The sequence below is a fragment of the Rhineura floridana genome, chromosome 20 (genome assembly GCF_030035675.1).
Source record: "Rhineura floridana isolate rRhiFlo1 chromosome 20, rRhiFlo1.hap2, whole genome shotgun sequence".
In the NCBI taxonomy this organism is placed as follows: Eukaryota; Metazoa; Chordata; class Lepidosauria; order Squamata; family Rhineuridae; genus Rhineura; species Rhineura floridana.
This window is the reverse complement of record NC_084499.1, coordinates 19,350,126-19,375,594: the sequence shown is the minus strand read 5'-3', so window position 1 is coordinate 19,375,594 and position 25,469 is coordinate 19,350,126. Positions and strand designations below refer to the sequence as shown.

At 47.0% G+C, this 25,469-nt stretch overlaps 1 protein-coding gene across 18 annotated transcripts in view; it reads right to left on the bottom strand.

The window, feature by feature from the left end:
* The window catches only part of FNBP1 (formin binding protein 1), a 106,906-nt gene that overhangs the window by 45,709 nt on the left and 35,728 nt on the right, over nt 1–25,469 (bottom strand). For all 18 annotated transcript variants that reach the window (XM_061603802.1, XM_061603807.1, XM_061603806.1 and 15 more), the window contains exons 2-6: nt 21,867–21,982; nt 15,557–15,613; nt 13,889–14,036; nt 4,971–5,033; nt 3,391–3,495 (exon numbers count right to left, since the gene is read on the bottom strand). In XM_061603802.1, coding sequence (XP_061459786.1) covers nt 3,391–3,495; nt 4,971–5,033; nt 13,889–14,036; nt 15,557–15,613; nt 21,867–21,982 — 489 coding nt within the window. The remainder of the gene's footprint in view (nt 1–3,390; nt 3,496–4,970; nt 5,034–13,888; nt 14,037–15,556; nt 15,614–21,866; nt 21,983–25,469) is intronic.

Below are 25,469 nucleotides of genomic sequence, written 5' to 3'. Positions count from 1 at the left end.
AATCGAGGACCTTCTACAAGCAAGGCATGTGTTCTACCACTGAGCTATGGCCCCTTCTCCGAAGAGTAAAGTAAAACCTCTAGCCTGCAGCAATCTGGATAAAGGGCTCAACGGAAGAGGAACGTAGGCAACCGCCTTATGCTGACTCAAACTACTGGCCGATCTAGCTCGACATTGTCTGCACTGACTGGCAGCATCTCTGCAGGGTTCCAGGCAAGGAGCCTCTCCCAGCCCTACCTGGATGTGATGTGAACTACGGCCCTTCCTGTGCTTAAATTGTGCTTAATCCACTCTCCCCTTCTGGGTCATGGGCTGGCCGAGTGACTCACAGCTTTTAATAAGCAACAAATAAATATTTGAAAGGCATCACACTTCTGAACAAAACTTTGCACACCCCAGACACACAAACACCCACCCATGCGCACACCCAGAAATGCCTAAGCAATATAGCGGCCCAAAATTATTAGGTACAGGGAGCGCATGTTGTTCGGATCAGCTGGGGAGCAAGTAGGACACTCGAGCAGCCCGGAAAAACGGCAGCCGTCTCCGACTGAAGCCAAAGGAGGCTGCGTCTCAGGGCCGGGAAGCCTTGGGGAATGTGGACGGCGAGGCCAGCCAAGGCAATGCAAAGAGGAGAATTGACAACACTCAGTGATTGAGTGAAAACAATCCGGTTGCCTCATCCTTTGGAAGCCGAGCAGCTTCTGAGCTATTGCAAAGCTCACTTCCAGCAAAAAATAGTAATAACAATAAAAAAGACAGCAGTGCCTTGATTCAGCAATGTCCTTTTCTGAACTCAGGAATTATGCAAGAGTGAGGCCCACATCACATGCTTACGGCAATGCACAAAAAGGCGGCATCGTCCCTGTTGCAGGGATACAAGACTGGCACACCGCTTGGAGACCGTGCAATGGCACGGCTAGCAGCGTAAGCCGGGAAACCCCCAATCCAGATCTCCAGCGGTGGAGGTCACCTTTTGGACACCCGTCATGCTCCTTGGAGCGACACAGTGCTGCTGCACAGCTTGGTCCACAGGCAGCGGCGCATCCCGGCAATTTTAAAGAGGGTAGCCAAAAGCACAGGCCCCGTTTTGGAGTAGGTGGGTGGGGGACGTGACAAAAAGAGGGGGCAAAACAAGCCTTCCCCCGTTTTGCAGTTCAACGGGACACGGTGAGGTCGGACGGGTTCATCTGCTGCTGGGCCCTCACAAAGCAAGAATTTAACAACGGGAACTACGTATCCATACGTATTTGCATTTACGAAGTCTTTTGAACCACACTCTGCAGCACGGTAGAAATGTTAACGTTATTAGGGCTCAAGTTGCAGGAAGCCAGATTTTGGCTGAACATCAGGAAAAACTTCCTAACTGTTAGAGCCATACGACAATGGAGCCAATTACCTAGAGAGGTAGTGGGCTCTCCGACATTGGAGGCATTCAAGAGGCAGCTGGACAGCCATCTGTCGGGAATGCTTTGATTTGGATTCCTGCATTGAGCAGGGGGTTGGACTGGATGGCCTTATAGGCCCCTTCCAACTCTACTATTCTATGATTCTATTACTGTTATTCCAGCTTCCCTGAGCACCATCAAGTTTCAGCAGGAAGCATTTTCCTTTGTGGCAATGAAAGTACTGGAGAGTTGTGGCTGATTAAACGCTCCTTCTAATAACAAACTCTGGAGGAAAGTGACAACAGAAATGGAATGCCACTGAGAAACGGGGCAGAGGTCTCAGCATGCTGGGGTGGGGGGAACTCCAATGTCTGCTGAGGTACAAAAATGGTTTTTTACACATAATGGGGATCACTCTGCCCCCTTGAAAAAGACTGCCCAATGAGGAGTGAGCATGCTCAAGAGGTACAGAATGGTGACTGTCAGTGAAAAGATAAATGGAGAACTAGGGTGGAGGATGGAATGGCTTGCTGGTGGAGGGTATGGCTGGCTGGTTGGTTTGGTAGATATGTATTGCAGCGGGGTGCAGACACAACTGGTCTGTTAAGACTGGTTGTTGAAAGAATAAAGAAACTTAAGTTTTATTACTACCGAGACGTAAAGCCCACTGAGGGAGCCATTACTAAAAGTGATGGGAAGAGGAAGGGGAGGAGTAAAGCCTACAAAAACCAACCAACACTTTAGAGGAGGAATTCACAAAGGGAAGAATAGATTGTCTTTCTGTCTACAGCCCCCCACTGGATCAGGTTGCTTGTAACATGCGTTGGTACTTTATTCCCAGCTGTCAGGAGGTGAACACACACTGCAGCCCTCTGTTGCGGGTAACATTTGCTTCTGCTTATTGACAAATATAGACATTTAGCGGAGGGATGCAAGAAAGCACAAAGGCAGGAAAAATAAATTATTATGGCTGTTATAATTATGGGGCCCTTGTTTGGCCATACGGGACTGTAACTTTCATCTTCCTTCACTTTCATCACTGCAGGCTGCATCCGCCCTACCCAGATCCCCTCAAAAACAATGAAAAAACAGAGAGCCCCCCCCCAGGGCTTTATAAAGAGGAAGAAATGTATTGAGCAAGGAGCATCCGTGGGATGAACCACTGACCACGGAAGTCTCTCTCACACACAAAATAAAATACGGCCTTTTAAAGTGCCCCACCCTCCCCACCCTAAGGAGTCTCAGTTGATCTTTCCGCAGCCAACAATTGCAGCCAGCTACACCCCTCCTGGGATTTTGCCCTCCGGGGAAACTGTCGCAGATTGGCCCAGCTGCAGTTATTCTTGACCTGGATGGATGCCCTCGCTATTTTTAGCAAACCGTATCCGAAGACTCCCATAGGAGCCCCGGCCCAGAAACAGACCTTGGCTTCTCAAAACCAGGGGGGCATCATTGCAAGGCATGCAAAGTGAGCATGGCGCATTGTTTTGACATTTGCCCACTTGGTCCGTTTCAGGAGCTCATGCACGGAAGAACAGCCGTGTGTGACTTTTTTAGGCACCACTGGGGGGGAGGGGGACGGCTTCTGGCTCTGTGAGGGTAAAGGGATGGCAGCCAAGACTTAAGCTGCTGGAAAGAGAGTGCCTTTGGCTCTGCCTGTTGCAGGCTCTGTCCCCCCCACTGAATTATACTGAGAGTTGTTGGGGACTGCCTTCAAGTCGATCCCGACTTATGGCGCCCCTATGAATAGGGTTTTCATGGTAAGCGGTATTGAGAGGGGGTTTACCATTGCCTTCCTCTGAGGCCGAGAGGCAGTGACCGGCCCAAGGTCACCCAGTGAGCTTCATGGCTGTGTGGGGATTCGAACCCTGGTCTCCCAGGTTGTAGTCCAGCACCTTAACCACTACACCATACTGGCTCTCTACTGAGAGTTGTTAAGAGACTCCTACGGCCCATCCCTGCAACACCCACCCCTCTCATCCCCCCATTTTTTAATTTTTACCTTTTCGACATCCGCTTTTGTTACGTTGATATCAGCATCCATCTTTTCGAAATACTGCTGCGCTCTGTCGGCTTCTTTGCAATCCCGTTCAAACCTTCTTTTACTCTGATAAGGTGAACAGGACGGGAACACGGCTTGAAAGCACAGAATCACACGTATACCCCCACTCCCGTGCAAATAAGACAGCTGTTCAGAGAATCCGTCTTTATTCAAAATGGTGGGACCTGGACTCTATCACACAAATGCCCTACTCTGATACCCATTATACAAAATGACGTTTGGACTGGAGGAAAACTTTACAATCCTGACAGCGGCTTCTTTAAGAAAATCATTCACAGCTCTACCACTTCAGTCCATGCTCTTTGCCCATTTGGACCGGAGGCTTTCCCAACATTCCAGCTCATCAAAGAGTTTGCATCTGTGAGTCTGCTGAAGACTTTCCTCTTTCAACAAGCCTTTTGAGTAGAGACCTTATCCCAGTCTGCATTGGAATTGCTTTTAAAGCTTTTTGTTTTTTAAAAAGATGTTTTTAAAGTTGTTTTGTCTTAATATATTTTAAAGTCTGTTTTTATTATGTTTTAGAGTGGCGCAGAGTGGTAAGCGGCGGTAACGCAGCCGAAAGCTCTGCTCACAGCCGGAGTTTGATTCCAACGGAAGGAGGAAGTCGAATCTCCGGTAAAAGGGGTCGAGGTCCACTCAGCCTTCCATCCATCCGTGGTCGGTAAAACAAGTACCCGGCATATGCTGGGGGGTAAAGAAAGGCCAGGGACGGAACTGGCAATCCCACCCCATATATATGGTCTGCCTAGTAAACGTCGCAAGACGTCACCCTAAGAGTCGGAAATGACTCGCACTACAAGTGCGGGGACACCTTTACCTTTAGAGTGCTTTTAGTGCTTTTGTTTTGGTGCCCTGGGCTCCCACTGGGAGGAAGGGCAGGATATAAATCTAATAAATAAATAAATAAATAAGTAAGTAAGAAAGTTAAGGTTGCACATTATTTATTAAGCTGCCCTCTGAATGACTCCCCCAGGTATAAATTTCTCTCCTACATCCTTCACTCCTTGTCAAACAGATGCTCCCCCCCCCCGCAGCAGATATGTACATTGCTAATAGGCAATGATGTATTTATCACTCTCCAGGTGGCAAAATTTGCTCTGGCTCCTAGAAAATTAAGAGCCAGGCATGTCCAGGGATATCTGCGTGCTCTTTCATGATTGTAACATCTGTGCATCAATTCACAGGGAAGGTCAGTGTGCCTTTTGTCCCAGAGTGGAAATTTTATTTTAACTGTTGCCGTTGTTACTTTCTGTACGTTCTATGCTGTCTGACGACACATGCTTGATGGAATGCATTAAGTTGACTTGAACTCTTATATGTATTTCTATATGTTCTGAATTGTGGGTGCCTATGGCTTTGAGCACCAAAGATCCTCTCTTTCACCCACACACAAACACTACTCAGAACTGACTGTTTTATTTATCAAAAATTTAACGGTTGCCTCAATCAACCAACCAACCAATATGCCCCATCAGAAACACCCACCGAAATCAGGACGACGACATTGCTTTAACACTCACCGATTCAAGCTGTTTCCAGCAGGTCTCAATGTGCTGCTGCGCTTTGCGGCCATCATGGAAGTGCTGTTGAGAAAGAACAGTCGAGACTTATTGGTGGACGGCACCAAGGCAAAAAAAAAAGCTCAACCACATGTACATCTGTTTTCTTTTATTATTTACTTTTGGACACGTACGAGCATTGCCTTTTATGCAGTGGTATTGATTTTCTAATTTCAAAATAGGAGGGGGTGGCAACACAAGCCCTACTCAGAGTAGACCCACTGTGGTTAATAAACATCAGTGTCTGTTAGGCCCTGTCTACACTATAGGTTTAGACAGGGCCAGCACCAGAAGGCGGCCAGATTGGGCCCAGGCCGAGGATCCCTGCAGCCCAGCGGGGCCCTTCCTTAGGGTGGGAGGATGGCGCTCCTGTTCCACAATCCGCTGCAACCCAACCCTGCTGCAGATTGCAGAGAGAGAGAGTTCTCAGGCACCCCCCCAATACAGACAGCGTGGGCGTCAATAAGCCCACACGCATGTCCCACCTACCTCTTCCATCAGTGGGACTGCCATGCACGCTGTGGATGCATGCCTACTATCACCCAAGACAGCGGGTGGGTGCTTCCCTAAGGGGCTGATGCCCCACATCTTAGTTGATGGCAGGCCAGCATGCTATGCCCACATGCCATTCACACAACACGAGAAGTAGGTGGGGTGCATGGGTGGGTTTATTAGCCCCAAGTCGCCTGTATGGGGCGTGTGTGTTGGGCTATAGCACCACAGGCCCGGGGTAGGCTGGTGCCCAAGGGCCCAGTCATGCCTGGTGCCGTCCCTGTGTTTATAGCAGTATCATACCACTTCCAACAGTTATAGCTTCTTTCTTCAAAAAACCCTGGGAACTGTAGTTTGTCCAGGGTGCTGAACGTCATTAGGAAGCCACCTATTCCCCTCCCAGAGCTATAATTCCCATTGTGGCTTCACAATCAACCCCTTTGCAGGGAACTCTGGGAATCATAGTCCCCTCCCAGAGCTAAGGTTTCTGTGTCAGCAATCCGTTAGCCAACGTGGTGCCCTCCAAATGTTGCAGGACTACAATCTCCGTCCTCTCGGATCATTAGCCATGCTGGCAGGGGCTGCTGGGAGATGGCATCCAGCAACAACATCTGTCCCCTTTGTAGTTCCAACAACTGCACTCAGTGTTCGCCGGATTACTATCGTCCCCACCTACAGGGACCATTCAATGAAAGGGAAGCCAAGGCCATAAAAGGCAACACAGCTAGATTTCCGGCACCGCCGCAGCCCTGAAATAGCCATCATGTCCTACTAACTCCAATGACACCTATCCCGTGCCAACCTTTTCTGCCACATGCAGACAATCTTCTCTCTTGTTACTTTTTTTTAAAAAAAGATCCTACACTGATTGCAATATGACATTACAGAAAGATGAGCTGCATGCAAATTACGCTTCTTTGGAGCTGCCGACAGTCACGTCAACCTGTGGGGATTTTTAATGGCTGCTAAACAGATAAGGAAGGGTTTACACCACTGCAAACCAGAGAGGAACTGCAAAACACCATTTCTTCCTCATACTTGACTTCTCTGGGGCTCACATTTATCCCAAGGCTCACAGAGGCCCAGGTGACTGCATAATCTAAAGCAGCCTTTCCCAACCGGTGTCCCTCCAGATGCTGTTGGACCACAACTCCCATCAGCCTCAGCCATTGGCAATGCTGGCTGAGGCTGATGGGAGTTGTGGTCCAACAACATCTGGAGGCGCACTGGTTGGGAAAGGCTGCTGTAAAGACTCAGACCCAGAACATGGAAAGTACACATATGTATTTGACTAGATGTTGACTAGTTGCCAATCAAGTTATTTATAAATGTTATATATTCCAAAACATAAAAACAACAACAGCAGCTTATTTACAACGCGAGATGCTATACAAAGTCATTATATCATAGTACTGTGCACATCTGCATACCCATCAGCCAATCATATTCCTATTAATAACCTTTTTCATGTTCATTTCACAGCCAGTGTGGTGTAATGGTTGGACTGGGACTTGAGAGACCAGGGTTCAAATTCCCACTCAGCCACAAAGCTGACCGTGGGCTAGTCACCGTCACTCAGCCTAACCTACTTCACAGGGTTGTTGTGAGGGTAACATTTGTAGGGGGGAACCATGTTTGTACACCACCTAGGTGCCCAGTGCCAGTCCCAATTAACATTTGGATGAAAGCAATCAGGTGGGTGGGGCAGTCTGCTTACTTCTTGTGCCATGATTCCCCCCTCCCCCGAAGGAGGTCACTGTCAGGTAAGGATGCAGGAAGAAATTCGACTCAGTTCGAGTTGAACCTACCAAATCTGCACTTTCCGAAACAAGATGTGAGCCGAAATACAGCCATCCTTTGGAATTTGCGGTTATCTCAATTTTTCCAATGCAGTTATCCAACCAGTTATCTAACCAAAACAAAGAACTGGGAATCTTTAGCAAGATTCTTTCCTCAATCCGACAATCTGCTGCCAGCGTTGTGTGCAGGGAAAACTTCGGTTCAGTTTGTGTTTTGTTTTGCTTAATTTCCTGGATATATAATCTTCCAGGCAATGAAAAGAAAAGAAAAAAAAAGAGAACAGGCTTCAGATTTTCCACATGTGGAATAGCTGCCTGGGGAACAAATCATACTTTAATTTACTGTGATCTGTAAATCTCATTTTCCAGGTTGCAAAAGACATATGAGAGAAGAAATTAATCCCGGTTGAGGTGCATAGAAGTCTTTACAGGGCCTACCACAGAAAAACTATTATTATTATTGTTTGTTATTGTTATTGTTATTAACAACAACAACGACAACAACGATGATGATGATGATGATGATAATAATAATAATAATAATAATAATAATAATGTAATCGTGCATTCAGGGATTAGCAGAGCATGAGACTCAGGGATGGGAATAAAATTAAGCTACATGATTATTATTTTTTTGAAATAAGGTTACGTGATTATTGTTTCTCGTACTTAGAAACAAATGAAAGGCACAAACCCCTGGTTCTTCCCCCCCAACACACACTCATGGGGGTTCAAGACAAACAAGGCCATAAAAAAGACGCTATTTCAGCCACATCAAGCATTCCTGTCTAGGGGTGAATCTATTTTTTTATGCACCAGATGCAAATGGGAGCTACCCAACTTCCTTCTAAATATTCAGAGAGATTTCTGCAACTGAGTCACCGTGAAGCGTGGGGGTGTCTTTTTTATTTTTTAAACCACTTGGAAAGCAACCGCATGTGATGGTTGCTCACAAGGGCAGAGTTTTTGAAGCTCGACTTCAGGGCTCCACATCAATGCAGTGCAACACTGAGTGTGTCCCAGCTGAACACACGCTCTTCTCAGTCTTGTCCTGTCCTCCAGTGATGGCTGGTGGCTCCATGTCAGTGGGACAATGGAATTTGCTCCGGGTTTTAGTCCGAACTTTCAAGGAGCTCTTCAAGGTGCTGAAGCACCCTGGAGAGCTCCTTGAAAGTTCACACTAAAACCTGGAGCAGACTCTACTGCCCCACTGCCATGGAGCGGCCATTGCTCTCTCCTATTTCCATCTGTAAAATGGACATAATACAAACAGGACAGACAAACCACTTTGCATATTAAGGAAAGGGTACATACACTGGCATGTATACTACTACTTTTTCTGCACTTAAAAAAAATCCTCATGAAAATTTGCTAATATTTTAGTGGAGTGTCTCCTAATAAACAGCTTTTCATGCAGCTATGACAAATACACACACATTTCTGCAAGCAATTTTCCCTGACATAACACATTTTTCTACATTAGTTTCACAAATATATGCATTTTTGTGCACACTTTACCTTAATCATTGCTAACTTTTAGGAGAATTTTAAGAACATTCCTGTTTACCCAGGCATTTGATAGCTGAAAGTCCTATCCTTGGCAACTCTGAATTTATTAGTTTGATAAGTAGGGATTGCTTTTAATTGGTTTTTTAGAAGGCTGTTTTTAACTGTTTTGAGAAGTTTCAGTTGTATTGTTTTAGTGCTGATATGTTTGCTGCCCTGGGCTCCTTTAGAGGAAGGTGTAGGATACAATTCTAATTAATAATAATAACAACAACAACATATGCCCCTTTGTATGCATGACGTGGCTGGCGAACTGCATTGCCAAATTCAGAAAAGGGTGATTTCTGAAGGGTGGCTGTGTTTTGGTTTGTGCATTGTTTCGGAAAGGGCAAATTAGGTAGGTTCAGCTTTAAATGCGAACTAAATCAAATGTCTCCCTCAACCCCACAGAGAGGCCACACTGTCCTTGATTGCACCCGAAGATGAAACACAACAAACTCAGTGTCTCATAAAAGGATAACAGCTGCCATCGGGTCATCAACCGAGTTCTTGGAGTGCGCAAAAGTCAATGGCGCTTGGTGTGACACCAATGACAGAATCTTCTTAGACGGGAGTGATTAAAAAAAAAAGATTTGCATGAGATGCACACCATAGTGCAGAGAGAATGAGGCAGAACAGGGCTGTCAGTGCTACTGCACTGTACAAGGATCATGTGAAATATTTTACTCGTGAAAGGTTGTGGCCAAAAGGAACGGGGGGAAAAAGGCCTTTTTTGTATTGAAGAAACAATTGCTAATTGTTCCCACAAAGCTCTGTTTGGATTCACCACTCAACAAAATCATAATCTTTGCTGAAGCTGCAGCAAACGCTTTGGCTAATTTTTTTTTTAAGCCGTTTCAAAGATCAGGAAATGAAACTTGCTCACCGCTGGATTTTTCGGTGATGAGTATCAGCACCCAACAGGTTTTCCCTGCTGGAAAGGGCAAGACCTCTCACGGGCAAAGGACAATGGCCACCTACTCATCTCCTGGTGTCCCAGGTGCCAGTCCAACACTCTAACAGGCACACCACGCTATACTGGCCAACCTTGCAAGGTAATTGTACACAGCTGCTGGAGCAACATGTGCAAATTGCTTTGAATGTGCAAATGCAGAAGTTAAGTGCTAATTGTTGTCAAGAGCTGTAGGATGTAGTGGGGGGAGCCTTTGAACCTCCAGAGGTTGTTGGGGGGGCCAACACCCATCAGGCCCTGTAGCCAACATGATCAATTGACAGGGATGATGGGAGTTCTAGTTCAGCCACATCTGGATGGCCACAGGCTCCCCACAACCTTGGCTTACCAGCAAATGTGCTCAGTTTGCATCACTGCTTCACAGGGACCCCACAAAAAGGATGGATGAATTGCCTTGTTCCTCTTTGTTCCTCTTTGCCCCACACCTCAGCAATTTCCAGGAAGGAACCGCAGGAAGGAAGAGCTGGTATGCTTGTGCACTTCCCAGAGGAATCTGGCTGGCCACTGAGAGAACAGGATGCTGGACTAGATGGGGAACTGGCTTGATCCAGCAGGCTCTCCTTATATCCTGAAATGCACACCCATAGGTGTGGTGTAGGCAAAGGACATCTATCCATGTGCCACAAATGGCAACAACCCCTGCGCACACACATGGCTCAGATCCATCTGGGTCTACCTTTAGTCAGCCACATCTGTAATGCGCTCTATTTTTGGATCAAAGCCCTTCACGCCACAGAGCAGACCACAGATATAAAGTCTTCATAACAATCTTGCAGGGAGACCTCCTTCAACAGAGGCTTGTTCGTCGTGTAATGGATTTGCTGGGCGTCGAGCCAGGGAAGAACTAACCTTCAGTGATTTGCAGAAACGGCGGGGCAGATGAATAAATTAAGCTTAGCTTGTCTGAAGAGGTTTTCCTCTTTGAAACCACTAGCCACAGATAAGAACGTAAGAGCCATGCTGCTGAATCAGGCCAAAGGGGGATCATCTAGTCCTGCCTCCTGTCCAAACAGCAGTCAGCTGGACGCTCCAATGGGAAGCCCACGAGCAGGACCCAAGCACAACAGCAACTCTGCCCTCCTGTGGTTTCCAGCAACTGGCACTCAGAGGGATCCTGCCCCCGACAGGGGAGGTAAAACAAAAGTCGAGCGCTGCCGTATCAGGCTAAACAAGTTTGTCAAGGGTTGTCAGGAGACCCTTATTCCCCTCATAAAGCTACAATTCCAAGAGTGGTTTAACAATCAACCTCTCTTTTTAGGAAATTCTCCGAGGGGAATCGGGGTCTCCTAACAACTCTCAGCACCATTAACAAAACTACAGTTCCCAAGATGCTTTTGGGAAAGCAGTCATGACTGTTTAAAGTGGTATTAAATGTAAGGTGTGAATGTGGCCCAACACTCCAGCCACACCTTCCACATTTCGAAGAGCATTTCAAGATGTGGATTTTAACTTTTGGCAACTTATTTCTTGGAGGTTAAGCATTGGGTGTGTTGGAGCGCCTAGTCTCTGGAACTCCCTGCCTATTAACATTAGGCAGGTGCCTCCGCTGTGCTGTTTGACACCTGCTAAAAACGTGTTTTTGTTTATGCAAGCCTACCCAGACATGTTATGTTTATTATGTCCACTTGTTTTTAAAAACTGTTGATTGTAGCTATACTTTGTTAATTTTATTTTATTTTAAAGTCTGCGTTTATTGCTATTTTTCAATGAATATTTTGTACCCTTGTAGGAAAACTGCACAGAGATATTTTTCTGATTAAGTGGTATATAATTTTTGTCAAATAAAATGAAATGTGCTGCAATCCTTAGCATGCCCCAGCACAGAGGTTTGGAATTGCTGGTATAATTAATAAACTACAATCTTCTGGGTTGTTAAATCCTTGGAACTGGTCCGGTGATCTGGGCAAGAAACCTATCAGAAAATCAATCTGGACAGACTCTGAAGTCAGAGAGAAGAAGCCAAAGGAGCAGAACTCCCCCCCGCTGGGGGCTCTGCGCTGAATTCCATGGTATTGTCTTCAAGAATGGCCCTTTTGATTTAAGTTGCTTGACTGCATCCAATCCAAGGAGGCCTCAACACAATGCTGAATGGCACTTTTTCTATTACTTGGTCAGTTGTTAAAAATTCCAATGTCGTTTCCCTTGGGGGAGGTCCGACTGCGTCAAACCTTTAGACAGGGTCCCATGCTGTAGTCAAGGTGGAATGTGGACCAGTGGGGTGTTCATTCTAAACCACCGGCTGGGCCAACCTGAGGCCCCAGAGCCGCATGAGGTCTAATTTCACGCCTTGGTTTAGTTTCACGTGGGTGTGAACACAAGAAAAATGGGGGGATGAAGAGCGCGAGTGAGAAAAGAGGCTGCCCTGCCCACTTGTTGCATCTGGCCCCACCCACTTTTCAATCTGGCCCCACCCACAAACATCTCCGATGAACACAATATAAGCACTCACAGCCCCACGGATTGTATCCAATGCTAGTCATCCTGGCCACTGAGCATGCTCCGTTTGTTCTACCAGTAAGTTTCATTTAAGAAACAACATCCCGGAAGTGTGATTATAGGTATTTTCCCTGGTACAATACCGCTGAAATACCCATCTTTGAGCAGCGTTATGCTTTTGCACACAAGTTAGGGAGGAAAGAAAAACAAGGCAATTTGCAGAACGGGAGACAGCAGTTGTTTGCCAGCTGACAGGAAATGAAATGAACAAAGAGGAGGAGGGAGTGGGCATGGACAGGGGAACGATTGACACACCCACCTAGAAGCATCGGAGCACAGCGTCTGCAGGCACTAGAAATATGGAGTGAGGACGTTTTTTCCTTCCCTTTTCATATTATCAGAGGATTGGGTTGGTTCAGGATTTACAGGCAGAAAACTATGTGATAGCTTCTGTTTACCAGTAACGCGATGTGAACCATGCGAATGAAAAGAGGATGCGAGTAGCACCAGACACACACTAAACCGCCGTGTAGATGAGTCCTGAATCTGGGACCTTCTGCAGGCAAGGCAGACGCTCCGCCACTGAGCTAAGTCTCTCTCCCGTTACTGTCATTTCCTTTCCTTAAGCGTACGCCGGTGCGGGTGGGTGTGTCAGGCTGCATCACATACCGGATTCAGTTTATTATTCCAGGCCGCAATCATTCCTTTTCTCTACCATAAGCTAATTGCATGTTTACATGAAGAGGAAAAAAAGGGAGGTAGAAGAATCCTGCCTGGAAACCTGAAACTGCTCGTTTGCCTCGGGCCCAGATCACACCAAGAGCCCTTCAAAGCAGCTCCATTATTTATACCCCATGGCAAGAAAGTCTGCAAAGGGTTGAGGGGTGGGGAAGGGAAGGAACTGTGGCAGCAGCTCGCCAGCTTGAGTGAGACAGCCAACCATGCACGGCCAGACGCTTTAGGCATTCCGGGGCCTCGTGCAAAAAACCGGACACCACCTTGCACCAAATCAAAAGGGCTGGTTCCATCAAGGCCGGTTTGCTCACGCCAAGCGGTGCTCTGAGATCACAGGCAGAGGTCTCTTTCTGAGGTTTGCTCTCGGAGATTATTAAACTCCGGGATGGGGGAACCGTTTTTTCCCCCTGTTGGTGGGGACACATTTCTCTCTCTGTGTGCCACCCCATCTCTCTCTTGCACTTTCTCTCACTCTGTGCCACCCCATCTGTCTCTATCTTTCTCTGTCTGGTGCCCTCTCTCTCTCTTCCCCTCTCTGCGCACCCACTCCTCTCTCTCTCTGCCACCCTGTCTTTCTCTCTCTCTCTGTGCCACCCCATCTCTCTCTCTCTCTGTGCCACCCCATTTCTCTCTTTCATACATATACATGACTCAGAAGAGTAAACAATGCCCCCCAAGGGTGGCCCAGACAGCATGAGGGGTCTGCAGGGCCAGCAAAAATCAGGCCTGGGTTGAATCAGAGGCCTTATATCAAGCCAGACTGCACTTGTTGCTTTGTGTCGTAACCTTTCATGATAGGGAGAGTTATCGTTCTATACACGGTAAATACCAAGGAATTGCAAGGAAGTGTTTGGGGCGGGTGGACAAGGGAACGCATTTTTTTAAAAAAGATCACAAACCGTTTTCCTCTCTTGCTTCAACTCTTGCACGTAGCGGGCCAGCTCAGTGGTGATTTGAGAGGTCATGTTCTCCGAAATGACCTCGTGTTGCCCGGCGTAGTCATTCATCTCGTTCAAAGTGGCTAAGAAGGCGCGACAGGACGAATACCTTTTAAAAAGCAGCAAAAAACACGCAAGGTAAAGACATTTATTTCTTTTTTTAAAGGAGAGACTTAAAAAAACAACACAGAAATAAAACACAGAAACATTGCACTTTATCCATTCCAAAATAATCCCGTTCCTCAGAGTTTTGCAAACACAACGGCAGGTGCGGGGACGATAATTTCTTAAATAAATAAATAAATAAATGGAAAAGGGCTCTAAGCTCAGCGGGCAGAAGGCTGAACTTTGCAGAAAAGAAAGTGCCGGATTCAATAGCTGGCAAATTTCCCAGAGCTGGGAACTTGGAGAGAGTCCATAGAAGGGCCAGCAGACTGACTCACTAGAAGGCTGTATCTATACGGGCCAGGGGTGGGGAAACCTTTTCAGCCCAAGGGCCACATTCCTTTCTGGGGGCCACATGTGAGTGATGGGCGGGGCCAGAGGCAAAAGTAGGCGGGGCCACAAACGAAAGCAAAACCTGCGCACACCCTCCCATCTCGACATGCAAGAGGCATGATCAAGGCTGAATGAAAACACTGGTGGAGGGTGCAAATCAGAGCAGGTGATGGGTGTGGCCTCAGGAGAGTCCCAAGGGTCAGGCAGAGAGGCCTGGAGGGCTATATTTGGGCCCTGGGCCTGAGACGACAGCAAGGTGAGGAACCTCAGGATCAAGGTTGAACGTGGCCTTCCAGCCCTCTCTATTTGACCCTTGGGACATCCCCTATGCCGCATCCCTCCTTGGCTTGGCCCCTGGCATCTCCAGGTAGGGCTGGGGAAGATTCCTGCCTGAAAGCGTGGACAGCCGCTGCTGCTGGTCAGTGTAGACAATACTAAGCCAAATGGACTAACTAAAGTAAAAGGCAGCTCCTTAGGCCCTTAGGAGGGAAGGGCCGTCACTCAAGTGGCAGAGCCCCCGCTTCGCCGGCAGGCAGTCCCAAGTTCAATCCACCTAAATAGGCCCGGCGGACGGAATTTCTGCCCAAGACAGCGGAGGGCAGTCACAGATGCTACTCAGCCGGATGGACCAATGTGAGGCAACGCCTCGCATCTCCCCAGAATTTTGGCAGCCTCTAGGGCAGGGATGCAGGAATCTGCGGCCCTCCAGACATTTGCCGGACTCCAACGCCGTCGTCATCACCCAGCACAGCCAACGGTTAGTGACAATGGGAGTCCAGGGACATCTGGAAGGCCACATCCCTGATCTAAGAAGGAACATTTCCTACTGCATGCCAGAGATGGACGAACACCTCCATTTAGGAGATGCTTAACCCCTCGCGAGTGAAGGAGGATGTCTCTTCTTAGACCAGGGGTGGTTAGTCTGTGGCCCTACTGTGGCTGATTCCCAACTCCCATCAGCCCCTGCAGCCAGCATGGCCAACAGTTGAGGGATGATGGGAGCTGGAGGCCAGCAACATCTGTGGGGGCCCCAGGCTGCCCACCCTAGATTTATCAAAAGTGCTTTTCTGAATAATGATCTGCCCGTTCCTAGAAATAGGCTGTGTGTGACCAGCTTCCTTGGAAACCTACTTGTATTCATCTTCTTCTTTGGAGTTCTTTTTGGGCTGGTATTTCTTCGAAAGATTCCTAAGACAGAACAACAACAACAACAAAAAGAAACAGGAATAGAGTGATTGTGCGTGAATCTCCTAGCAAGGGTTGTATCCAAGCACGTTCCACTCAGAGTAGACCAGGGCTGGAAGGATCAATCAGTTTTGGGGCTCTCGGATTCTCATTTTCCCAATCTGAAATTCCATTCTCCACATCTCTGCAGCAATTTGCAGATTTATTTTTAAGAGCAAATTGGAATGGCATGGACTGCCTTCAGGTCGATCCCATGAATAGGGTTTTCACGGTAAGCGGTATTCAGAGGTGGTTTACCATTGCCTTCCAAATTAGATAAGCCAAATTTCTCCCCCCTGCTTAAAAAACAAAAGCAACAAAACAGACAATCAGCAACTTCAAAAGTGCAAACCGGCAGCCAAATCTCATCAGAGGGATTCACTTTCTAAGTTACAGGAACTTTTCCCTTCTGCTGTTTCCCAGAATCTGCTCTGCACCTTCCAAATATGCAGACTGAATAGCTCATAAATAAGCTCACTTTTCAAGCCTCCAAAAGGAGAGGTTCAACAACGGCATACGGAGAGAGGATGATTTATTGTGCTGTTAGTACAAAAAATAAATACATTGTTACATTGTCACACTCTGCTTACACAAATTTACAAGTCTGTTCCATTCCAAAACTCAAGCAAGTAAATATTTTTCAACTGAAACTCACTTCCCTATTTATTTTTATTTTTTAAAATACCTCGTATTCCTCATTTCCTCCTTTGCAAGAGCGCTTCTGATATCCAAGCAAAGACACACATTTTCCCATCAAAGACAATTTTATTTCAGCCCCTTCCTCCTTCCCCTCCTCCCGGTCTCTCTAACTTGTGGCAAAATTGTAGCAAAGGAATTCAAGAAAAATCCAGTTGATTTCTGCAGATGCAAACTCCAATTGAACCTCCTTCCGTTTCCAACATTTGGGGGGCAGAACACAACTAAATGCACCCCACTTAAGGCTTTAAAACTGTAACCGATGATAACCGAGAAGCCATTGTCGCTTAGGAATTTTTCCCCACTGTGTCAGGTTAATTTGTTACTATACAGTGACTTTTTCAGATGTACAAGTTTTGTCAACTGAAAACAAAAATTATGACACAGCCAACTCGCCCCCCCCCCCGTTTATTTGAAAGGTCACTTTACAAAGGACACAGGGACAAACTTTTCAATTTAAACCTTCCCTCCCTCAACACAGAAAGATTCCTGTGGATCAGAGATCCCTTCCAGACAAGAGGTCACATCTGTGCATGATGGTAAGCCATAAATAAGGGGTGGGGAACATTTTTTCCGTCCAAGGGCCGTATTCCTTTCTGGGCTTCCTTCTGAGGGCTGCATGCCAGTGGTGGGCGGGGCCAGAGGCAAAAGTGGGCAGAGCAACAAATTACAATGTCACCTTTGTACAGGAGGCCAGTTTCTCGACACACATGCGTGCACCCCTCAAGAGTCCAAGGATGCAGTTTTATTTATTTATTTAAAAAGTTTATACCCCACCCTTTTTCCGAGGAACTCAGGGCGGCTTACATTAAAAACCAGAAACGATTAATAAACATGATATTCATTTTAAACAATTTAAAAATAAATTAAATAAACATAAGTTAAAACTAACTACATTAGTTAAATGCCCGTCTAAATAGAACAGTCTTCACCTGCGCACGAAAAATCGATAATGAGGAAGCCGACCGAACCTCACTAGGGAGAGAATTCCACAGTCCAGGGGTGGCCACTGAAAAAGCCCTATTCTGTGTCTCTGCAAGATGAACTTGCAGGAAAGAAGGGGTAATGAGAAGGATCTCGCTGGAGGATCTTAGAGTCCGAGCAGGTTCATAGAGGGAGAGGCGCTCTGACAGATAGCCTGGACCTAAGCCGTATAAGTGGGGGTGTGGCCTAGAAAAAGAGGGTGTGGCTTAGGGAGAGATCTAGGGGCCAGACAGAGAGGCCTGAAAGGCTGCATTTGCCCCACCGCTCCTGAGGTTCCTCCACCACCACCATAAACCAGGACTTATTGTGAAGAAATAGTATGCTAGTACGTGCTACCAGATTGCTCCTCATTCGGCATGAGCAATGGTCGATCATGAGAACACCAGTCGTGTTCCTGGACTGCTGATCGTGGTTCGTACAAGGAGGCGCAAACCGCAATCTGAGGCTCAGACATTGCACTAGGGCAAGGATCGTGGCTTGTTGCTAGAGCAAGAGGAGGCAGCCTGGCAGCTTGCATTAGCATGTTGATAATTCACAGTAAGCCAGGGTCGAGGACTTTCCGTGATGCATGAAAGCAGTCAACGACGTGTACATTTTCCCCATGTAAATAAGCAATATAAGGAGCTACCGACTCAGACCATCAGTACGTCAAGCTCAGATTGTCTACACAGTACTCTTGTATGCGTCGCATTGCAGAATTCAGCAAAGCGAGAATTCCCAAGGATGGCTGTTTTTCACTTCATGTACTGTTTTGGAAAGTGCAAATTCGGCTGGTTCACCTTTACATACGAACCAAATCAAATCTCTCCTTCATCCCTACCTAGTTCTGGAAAAAAAAAAAAGACAGCCAGTGAGGTGTAGTGGTTAGAGCAGCCTTTCCCAACCAGTGTGCCTCCAGATGTTGTTGGACCACAATTCCCATCTTTCCTGACCATTGGCAATGCTGGTTGAGGCTGATGGGAGTTGTGGTCCAACAACATCTGGAGGCACACTGGTTGGGAAAGGCTGGGTTAGAGTGTCAGACTGGGACCTGGGAGACCAGGGTTCAAATGTCCACTCGGCCATAAATCTCACTTGGGACAGTCACTGCCTCTCAGCCTCCCCTACCTCACAGGGCTGTTGTGAGACAAAATGGAGAGAGAGGAAAGCCATGTTTGCACGCCACCCTGAGCTCCTTGGAGGAACGGTGGGATCTCAGAGCAAAAATAAATAGATAAATAAATGACCTAAATATCCTCAGTAAGCCAAATGGTGCAAATCAGTGCCGTTTGCCGGATTTACAGAGGTTGCAGGAACCAGTGTTCTTCAACTGCAGGATTTTAATTTTTTTTTTGAGCCACAGCCACATGGGACCACTTAGGTTTGCCAGCCCACCCCTCCCGCTCTATGCAGTTGCCACCGCAACCCGCCTTTCTCCCAACATCTTGTCTGCAGCAAAATCCACTGCTGTCCCCCTCTCTCTCTTGCTCTCTGCGATTTTGGAGTGGCTGAAGCTGAGGCAGCGACCGGAGCTCATTTCCTCCCTCCCCCGGGGATTTCAAGGGCTGCACAGCCAATGCTCTGCCTGCCTGCCTTCACTCTCTTCAGATCATCACGGGGACGTCAGATATGCTCAAGGATTCTCCTGGGGTGCGTGTACCCAACTCCCAAACACACGAACACACACATCTGTCCCTGCTGACGCTCGAGAGCACAGCCTGCGTATTTTAAACTGTTCAGCTGTACGGGAACAGGTCTTCATCTGCTTATTATTTCGTCTGCCCCCCCCCATCACATTGACTGTACGGATGGTAGAGAAATGCAATTTTCTTTGCATGTTTAGGAGGCGCTACGCGATCCGCACCTCTCGAAGCAACAGGCCAACCGGAACGGAGTCAGCCTTCGAGATCTGCACTTCTCTGAACGTTGCAGTGAGGTTCTCCAACCAAACAATGTGTACCAAAATTCATCCCACCCGGAGGAAAGTCTGCATAAAGGTGGATACATTTCTGAAAGCAACATACGAAAATGCACTCCGAAGATCGGAAGCTGCTTTATACAGAGTCCGACCAATGGTCTGCCTGGCTCAGTAATGTCTACACTGGCTGGTAGCGGCTCTCAAGTGTTCCACGCAGGGAGTCTCTCCCAGATGCAGATGCTCAACCACTGAGCTACCGCCTTTCCCCAAGTCTCAGCTGGGGAAACTGCATATAACATGCAGAGAAATTTTTTAAAACCCTTTGAGAAACATGACCCACCCCCCTCCGGCGAACAGGTCTTGAACGTGTGGGGCTTTTCCGGTGGGGATAAACACTTCCTACCCCGTGCCCTCCTTGGAAACATCCTGTCCTGCGCATATTTTTCACCTTGTCCCCGACAGCAAGGAGAGCAGGTTTTGTTTTATGGCTGCTACTTGCTAAATACGGTACATCAAAATAAGGAAAGGACAGCAAGGTCACCCCCGCTACCCAAGGCACCAGCTCCACACAGGGGAGCCCACCGCGGCAGTGATCTCAATTATAAGGCAGGCAGCGGACCACTCCTCAATTTCCGTTCAGTTTTATCTCCGCTGCTGGCCACGGGCCACAACAAAAATGCAAATAAATAAATAAATTACAGTATGTAAAATGAAAAAAAAAACAGCTTCCTCCACTTTCACCGTAAAGTAAGATTCTAGTCCTCAGGGTTCGGAATAAGGGCTGATTTCAACATGGACATCGAAAGCTGCCTTCTGCAGTCAGACCCTTGCTCCATCTAGCCTAGTACTGTCTACAATGGCCAGCAGCTGCTCTCCAGGTTTCTGAGTGGGAATCTTTCCCAGACCTACCTACTAAGGATTTAAACCCGGGACCTTCTGCATGCAAAGCAGGTGTTCTGCCACTGCGCTACAGCCTTAATAAGAACTGTGTGTGTGCACACGTGTGCGAGTTGGGGGAATGATTCAATGTGTTCAGGGGAATGGACGACTTTTGGGGGGGAGAGGAAGGTTTGAGGGCATGCCACCTAATTCCATTGCAAGGCCAACATGTTTCAATCCCCCATGGTGCCCTAGAATGATGCAGTGTTGTTACTGAGGAGTTCAGCCTTGTTGGCATTTCAAGAATGCCCCTAGCACCTTGAATTTGGACTCTTCTGCATGCAAAGCATTGTGATCTGACACCGAGGTACAGCCCCCCTTCTCACAAGCTATCTGGGACCCTAAACAGGAGCAGGAGAAGGAAGTGAGAATATACTGCAACATTTTCTTGCAGGTCTCATGTCGCTTTCTACCGATGCTTGCCTTCAAGGCTCTCCACGTTCCGATGCACCCAGAACAGAAAAGCTGGATACTTTCCCTTCCGCCGCCTCACACAGAGAAGATTAGGAGGCGTATAAAGAGGTGTATGAGAAAGATTAGCAGTTGGAGTAAAGTAAAAAACCAAAACCAAAAACCAACCTTGGTTCTTAAACTGCTAAAAAAACCCACATGATTTATAACTGAGAGCCAGTGTGGTGTAGTGATTAGCATGTTGGACTAGGACCTGGGAGACCAGGGTTCAAATCCCCATTCAGCTGCGCAGCTCACTGGGTGACCTTGGGCCAGTCACTGCCTCTCAGCCTCACCTACTTCACAGGGTTGTTGTGGGGAAGGGAGAACCATGCATACCACCCTGAGCTCCTTGGAGGAAAGGTGGGATATCAATGCAACAAACTAAATAAACTGCAGGCCCTGCTTGGACAGGAGAGATACTGCCCAGGCAGCACTGAGAGGCCCACGTTCACAGTAACACAGGAGAAACTTTGCTGACTCAGACAAAAAGGCCATCCCATACATCTGGGTTTGTCGAAATACAGAACCCAGAATAAAACAGAAGAAACAGCAAGCAGTATGCCGTGGCAGTCCTACTCAGAGTAGACCCACTGAAACAGATGGGCACAACTAACTTAGGTACATCCATTTCAATGGGTTGCATCCAGTTAATTTATCCTGAGAGTAGACCCATTGAAAATAATGGACTGAAAATACTACGACGACGACGACTATCTTGCCCTTCCTCCCAAAGGAGCCCAAGTTGGCAAACAGCAAGAAGTTCAAACAGTACAATTGAAAAACAAAGAAGAACACATTTGAAACAATTAAAAAGCCACCTAAAAACGTTCAGTTTTCACAGTTATTAATTTCACTGTTGCCATGGGGGGCCAGTATCTCTCAGCCATCAAACGCCTGGGTAAACTGGAATTCTAAATTTCTCTACAAAATCAATAATGAGGGAGACGGGTGTGTTTCAGTAGGAAGGGCATGCTATAAACCCGGAACCACCACTGAGCAAGCCCTGTCACACCAATGGGCAGCAGCCATGTTAGTCATGTTCATTATTTTCAATGGGTCTACTCTTGAGTAGGATTAGCACTGGACATTACTGAATGAGTCTCCTCTGAATAGAACTTAGTTGCATACAACCCAATGCCTTAAGTTCTGTACAACTACCAACCAAAATGTTCAAAAGGATAGACTATCAGTGAACCTATCAAAGCTATAACTGTTTCAGATGCTTCCAAAACAGAGAAGCTGACTCACCTAAGTTGCTTTGCATAGTTGATTTCAATTTCTGTCCTCTCTTTTACAAACTTGATGTATTTCTCCAGAACGTCGATACCCCATTGCGTGTGTTTTTCAAGGTTGTCAAATTGATCCTGCAGAGCAAAACAGAAACAGGGAGGTTTCATTAGGAGGCCTCACCACAGAGGAGGAGAAAAAAACACAAAGTCTACTGCCTATTTTGCACCCTTCCTTAAACCTCCTTGTCTTGGGACTCCTTGCTCCATCGCTTCCCTACGGAGCTCCTGGAACAGCTCGCTAGAACTCCCCCCCAAAAAAACCTCCTGTCCTTTGGCAATTGCGTGAGATTTTAATCCCAGCCAAACTGACAACTTCTGCTTCCTTCACAGATGCAGAGCTGCAAACATTCTGTTGAATGTTCCACACCATTGCAGCCAATCAGCATCACAGCCTTTGCTACCACAAGAGCAGTACAAGATCCACTGGAGAGATGGGGCGGGTAGGATAACAATTTATTTGAAGGCAGGCCTTCCTTGCAACCTTCCCAGACATGTAGCTGATTCAGTTTTAAAAGCACAAATTATGCAATTTGGCACAATGTCAACCCTTTTCCTACAGAGCACTTCCTGGGGACCATTGTGTTTGCTTACAAAAAGTAACCAAACCTCCAGCATGATACCACACACAAAAATCCTTAGTCTAAACAAGTGATCTCAGCTGTGTTTATAAGCGGCTCTGTTTTCAAATCCCCAATTATTCATAGACTGTTGTAGGACTTGGGGTCTTACTCCCAAGCGACAACACTGCCTGCTTTCAATCAAGCATTCCACCCATATAAGAGCCATATAAGGCTGGGCTACAAATCTTTGCAGGAAAAACGTCCATACAAAAATTCCCAAGCATTTCAGACCCCTTTTCTCTTGACATGCATGTTTTGTATGCGATTTTGCCAAATGCACACATCTTTGCATTTCCCCTGATGCAATGCATTTCTGTACGTCATAGTCACCCCTATATGCACTTGTAAGCACGCTTCCCCTTAATATATACATTTTTGGGTTGAAGAACTGCATCGCAAATTTCAGAGACGTGCGAATTTCGAAGGATGGCGTGTTTTGGTTTGCGGAAAGGCGGAATAGGTCAAATCACATTAAAATGGAACCAAATCCCCGCCCCTTCTTTATCCTGGTGCTGCCCAGAGGTTTTGGACTACAACTCCCATCAGATGGAGAGATGCAGCCCAGAACAGCTAGAGGGTCCCAGGTTGGGGAAGGCGACATTATAAATATAAACATCTCCGTTTCTCACCCAAGCATGACAGCTCAGAGTCTTGCAGCAAATCACTACAAATGACGCTTCTATGAATATTCCATAAATATTGACTGATGGGGTTTAGGGGTTGTCACTTTGTGATTAACATTAACCCAGAACGTAGGAAACTGTCCTATACCAAGTCAAAATATTTTGCTGATCTAGCCAAGTATTCTCTGCTCTGACAGGCAGCAATTCTCCAGGGCTACCCCATTACCTGCTACCGCAGGGGTGGGGAACCTTTTTCAGACCAAGGGCCTCATTCCCATCTGGACAAACCTTTGGGGAGGGGCACATCTATGGGTGGGTGGGGCCAGAGGAAAAAGTGGGCGGAGCAACTGATGTGAATTTTACTTTTGTACATTTTGCTAGTTTTCACACACACAGACACACACACAAACCTCTATCGAATCACATGAAGTAATGGTTCCCCTCTATTCAGCACTGGTTAGGCCTCACCTTGAGTAATGCATCCAGTTCTAGACATCACACATTAAGAAGGATGCAGACAAACTGGAACGGGGTCAGAGGAGAGCAATGAGGATGATGAGGCGACTGGAAACAAAGCCCTATGAAAGAACTGGGCATGTTTTGCCTTGAGAAGAGAAGACTGATGGGAGATAGGAAAGCACTCTTCCAGTACTGGAAAGGTTGCCACCCAGAGGTGGGCAGGGATCTCTTCCAGGTCATCCCAGAGTGCAGGACACAGAATAATGGGCTCAAGTTGCAGGAAGCCAGATTTTGGCTGAACACCAGGAAAGATCTCCTAACAGCGGTATGACAATGGAACCAACGACCTAGGGAGGTGGTGGGCTCTCCAACGCTGGAGGCCTTCAGGAAGCAGCTGGACAGCCACCTGTCGGGAATGCTTTAAGCTGGATTCTGCATTGAGCAGGGGGTTGGACTAGATAGCCTCACAGACCCTTCCAACTCTATGGTTCTATGATTCATTATCCAGGCAAGCAAGAGGTGCTGTCAGAGTCCAAGGATGCTTTCCAGGCGAGTGAAAACGCTCAAGGAGGATGCAAAGCCAGGCTGGGCAGGGGTGTAGCCTGGGGAGCGTTCCAAAGGCCAGACAGGAGGGGCCAGGCCCACATTTGGGCTCCACACTCAAGGTTCCTGACCGCTATGCCGTGCAATTGTTCTATTTGAAATGCCCAAGATTGAACATGGGAGTTTCTGCACGCAAAGCCTTCCCTTTTTCAGTTTCTCCAATAAAGTGGATCAGATCTGCTTTTTAACATCTGCTATCAATAGCCCTTGCTTGCTCACCCAGGCCATTTGGGGAAATTGTTCCTCAGCAGAGTGCAAGACATTTAGATATTTCACAGCCCTATGGAAAGAACCTTCCCAGGGATTCAAAACTGAAACTATGCGATGTTAAACACAAGGCTGGGCCTTGACAAAACTGCTCACGGTATTTTGCAAACATATCCTTTTTTTACGACAGGGATCTTTTTATTTATTTTATTTATTTATTTAAAATATTTCTATTCCACCCTTCTACCCTATAATAGGGCACTCAGGGCGGCTTACAAAAATAAAAGCAAACATGTACATAACAAAATTGTAAACAATAGGATCTTGGGCATCTGTCCTCACTATATGCATTCTTGTACACATTACTTGGCTGGGAAACTGCATTGCGAAATTCCTAGAAGTGCGGATTTCGAAGGACGTTTGCATATCGTTTCGGAAAGGGCTAATTCGACAGATCCGTCTTTCAGTGCAAACTGAATTGCAATTCTTGCCCATTTCTAAGAGCTGGAGCTAGCAAGCAAAAACAGGTGGACTTTAAAAAAACAACAACACAAACCCTCATTTGCTACCTCGGCCTAGCCTCAAAATGGCATGCTGGGGATTTGAACTCCCAATGAAATAATTTCCTGCTTCAAACAAAGCCACTGCAGGGGGTATGGGGCATAGGATTTGGATCAGGGCCACAGCAGGGGAGGAGGAGGGGAGACGGACTCCTGTTTACATTCCTGTCTCCGCAGAGAGGAAAATAACTCTAGTTTATTTTCTTCCATGGCTCAGAGCAGTTTAAGAGGTGGCTGGCTGTTTAAGCCACAGTGGTGCAATTCAGTTTATTTGATGCTCTGGGCTTAAATGGCCTCACACTGCCCCCTCCACACACCTCTTCTTCTGACAGCACTGCACAAGACTTTGCGCCCCTCAAAATGCAGTTGAGCCAGCCCTGCTGCAACGGCTGCTGAGTGAAGCCCCAGACCTCTGCCCCAAAAAGGGGCTCTGATTGCACCTGCTCTGCCCCACTGGGCTGCTTTCGGAAGATGATGACGGTGCTAGTTC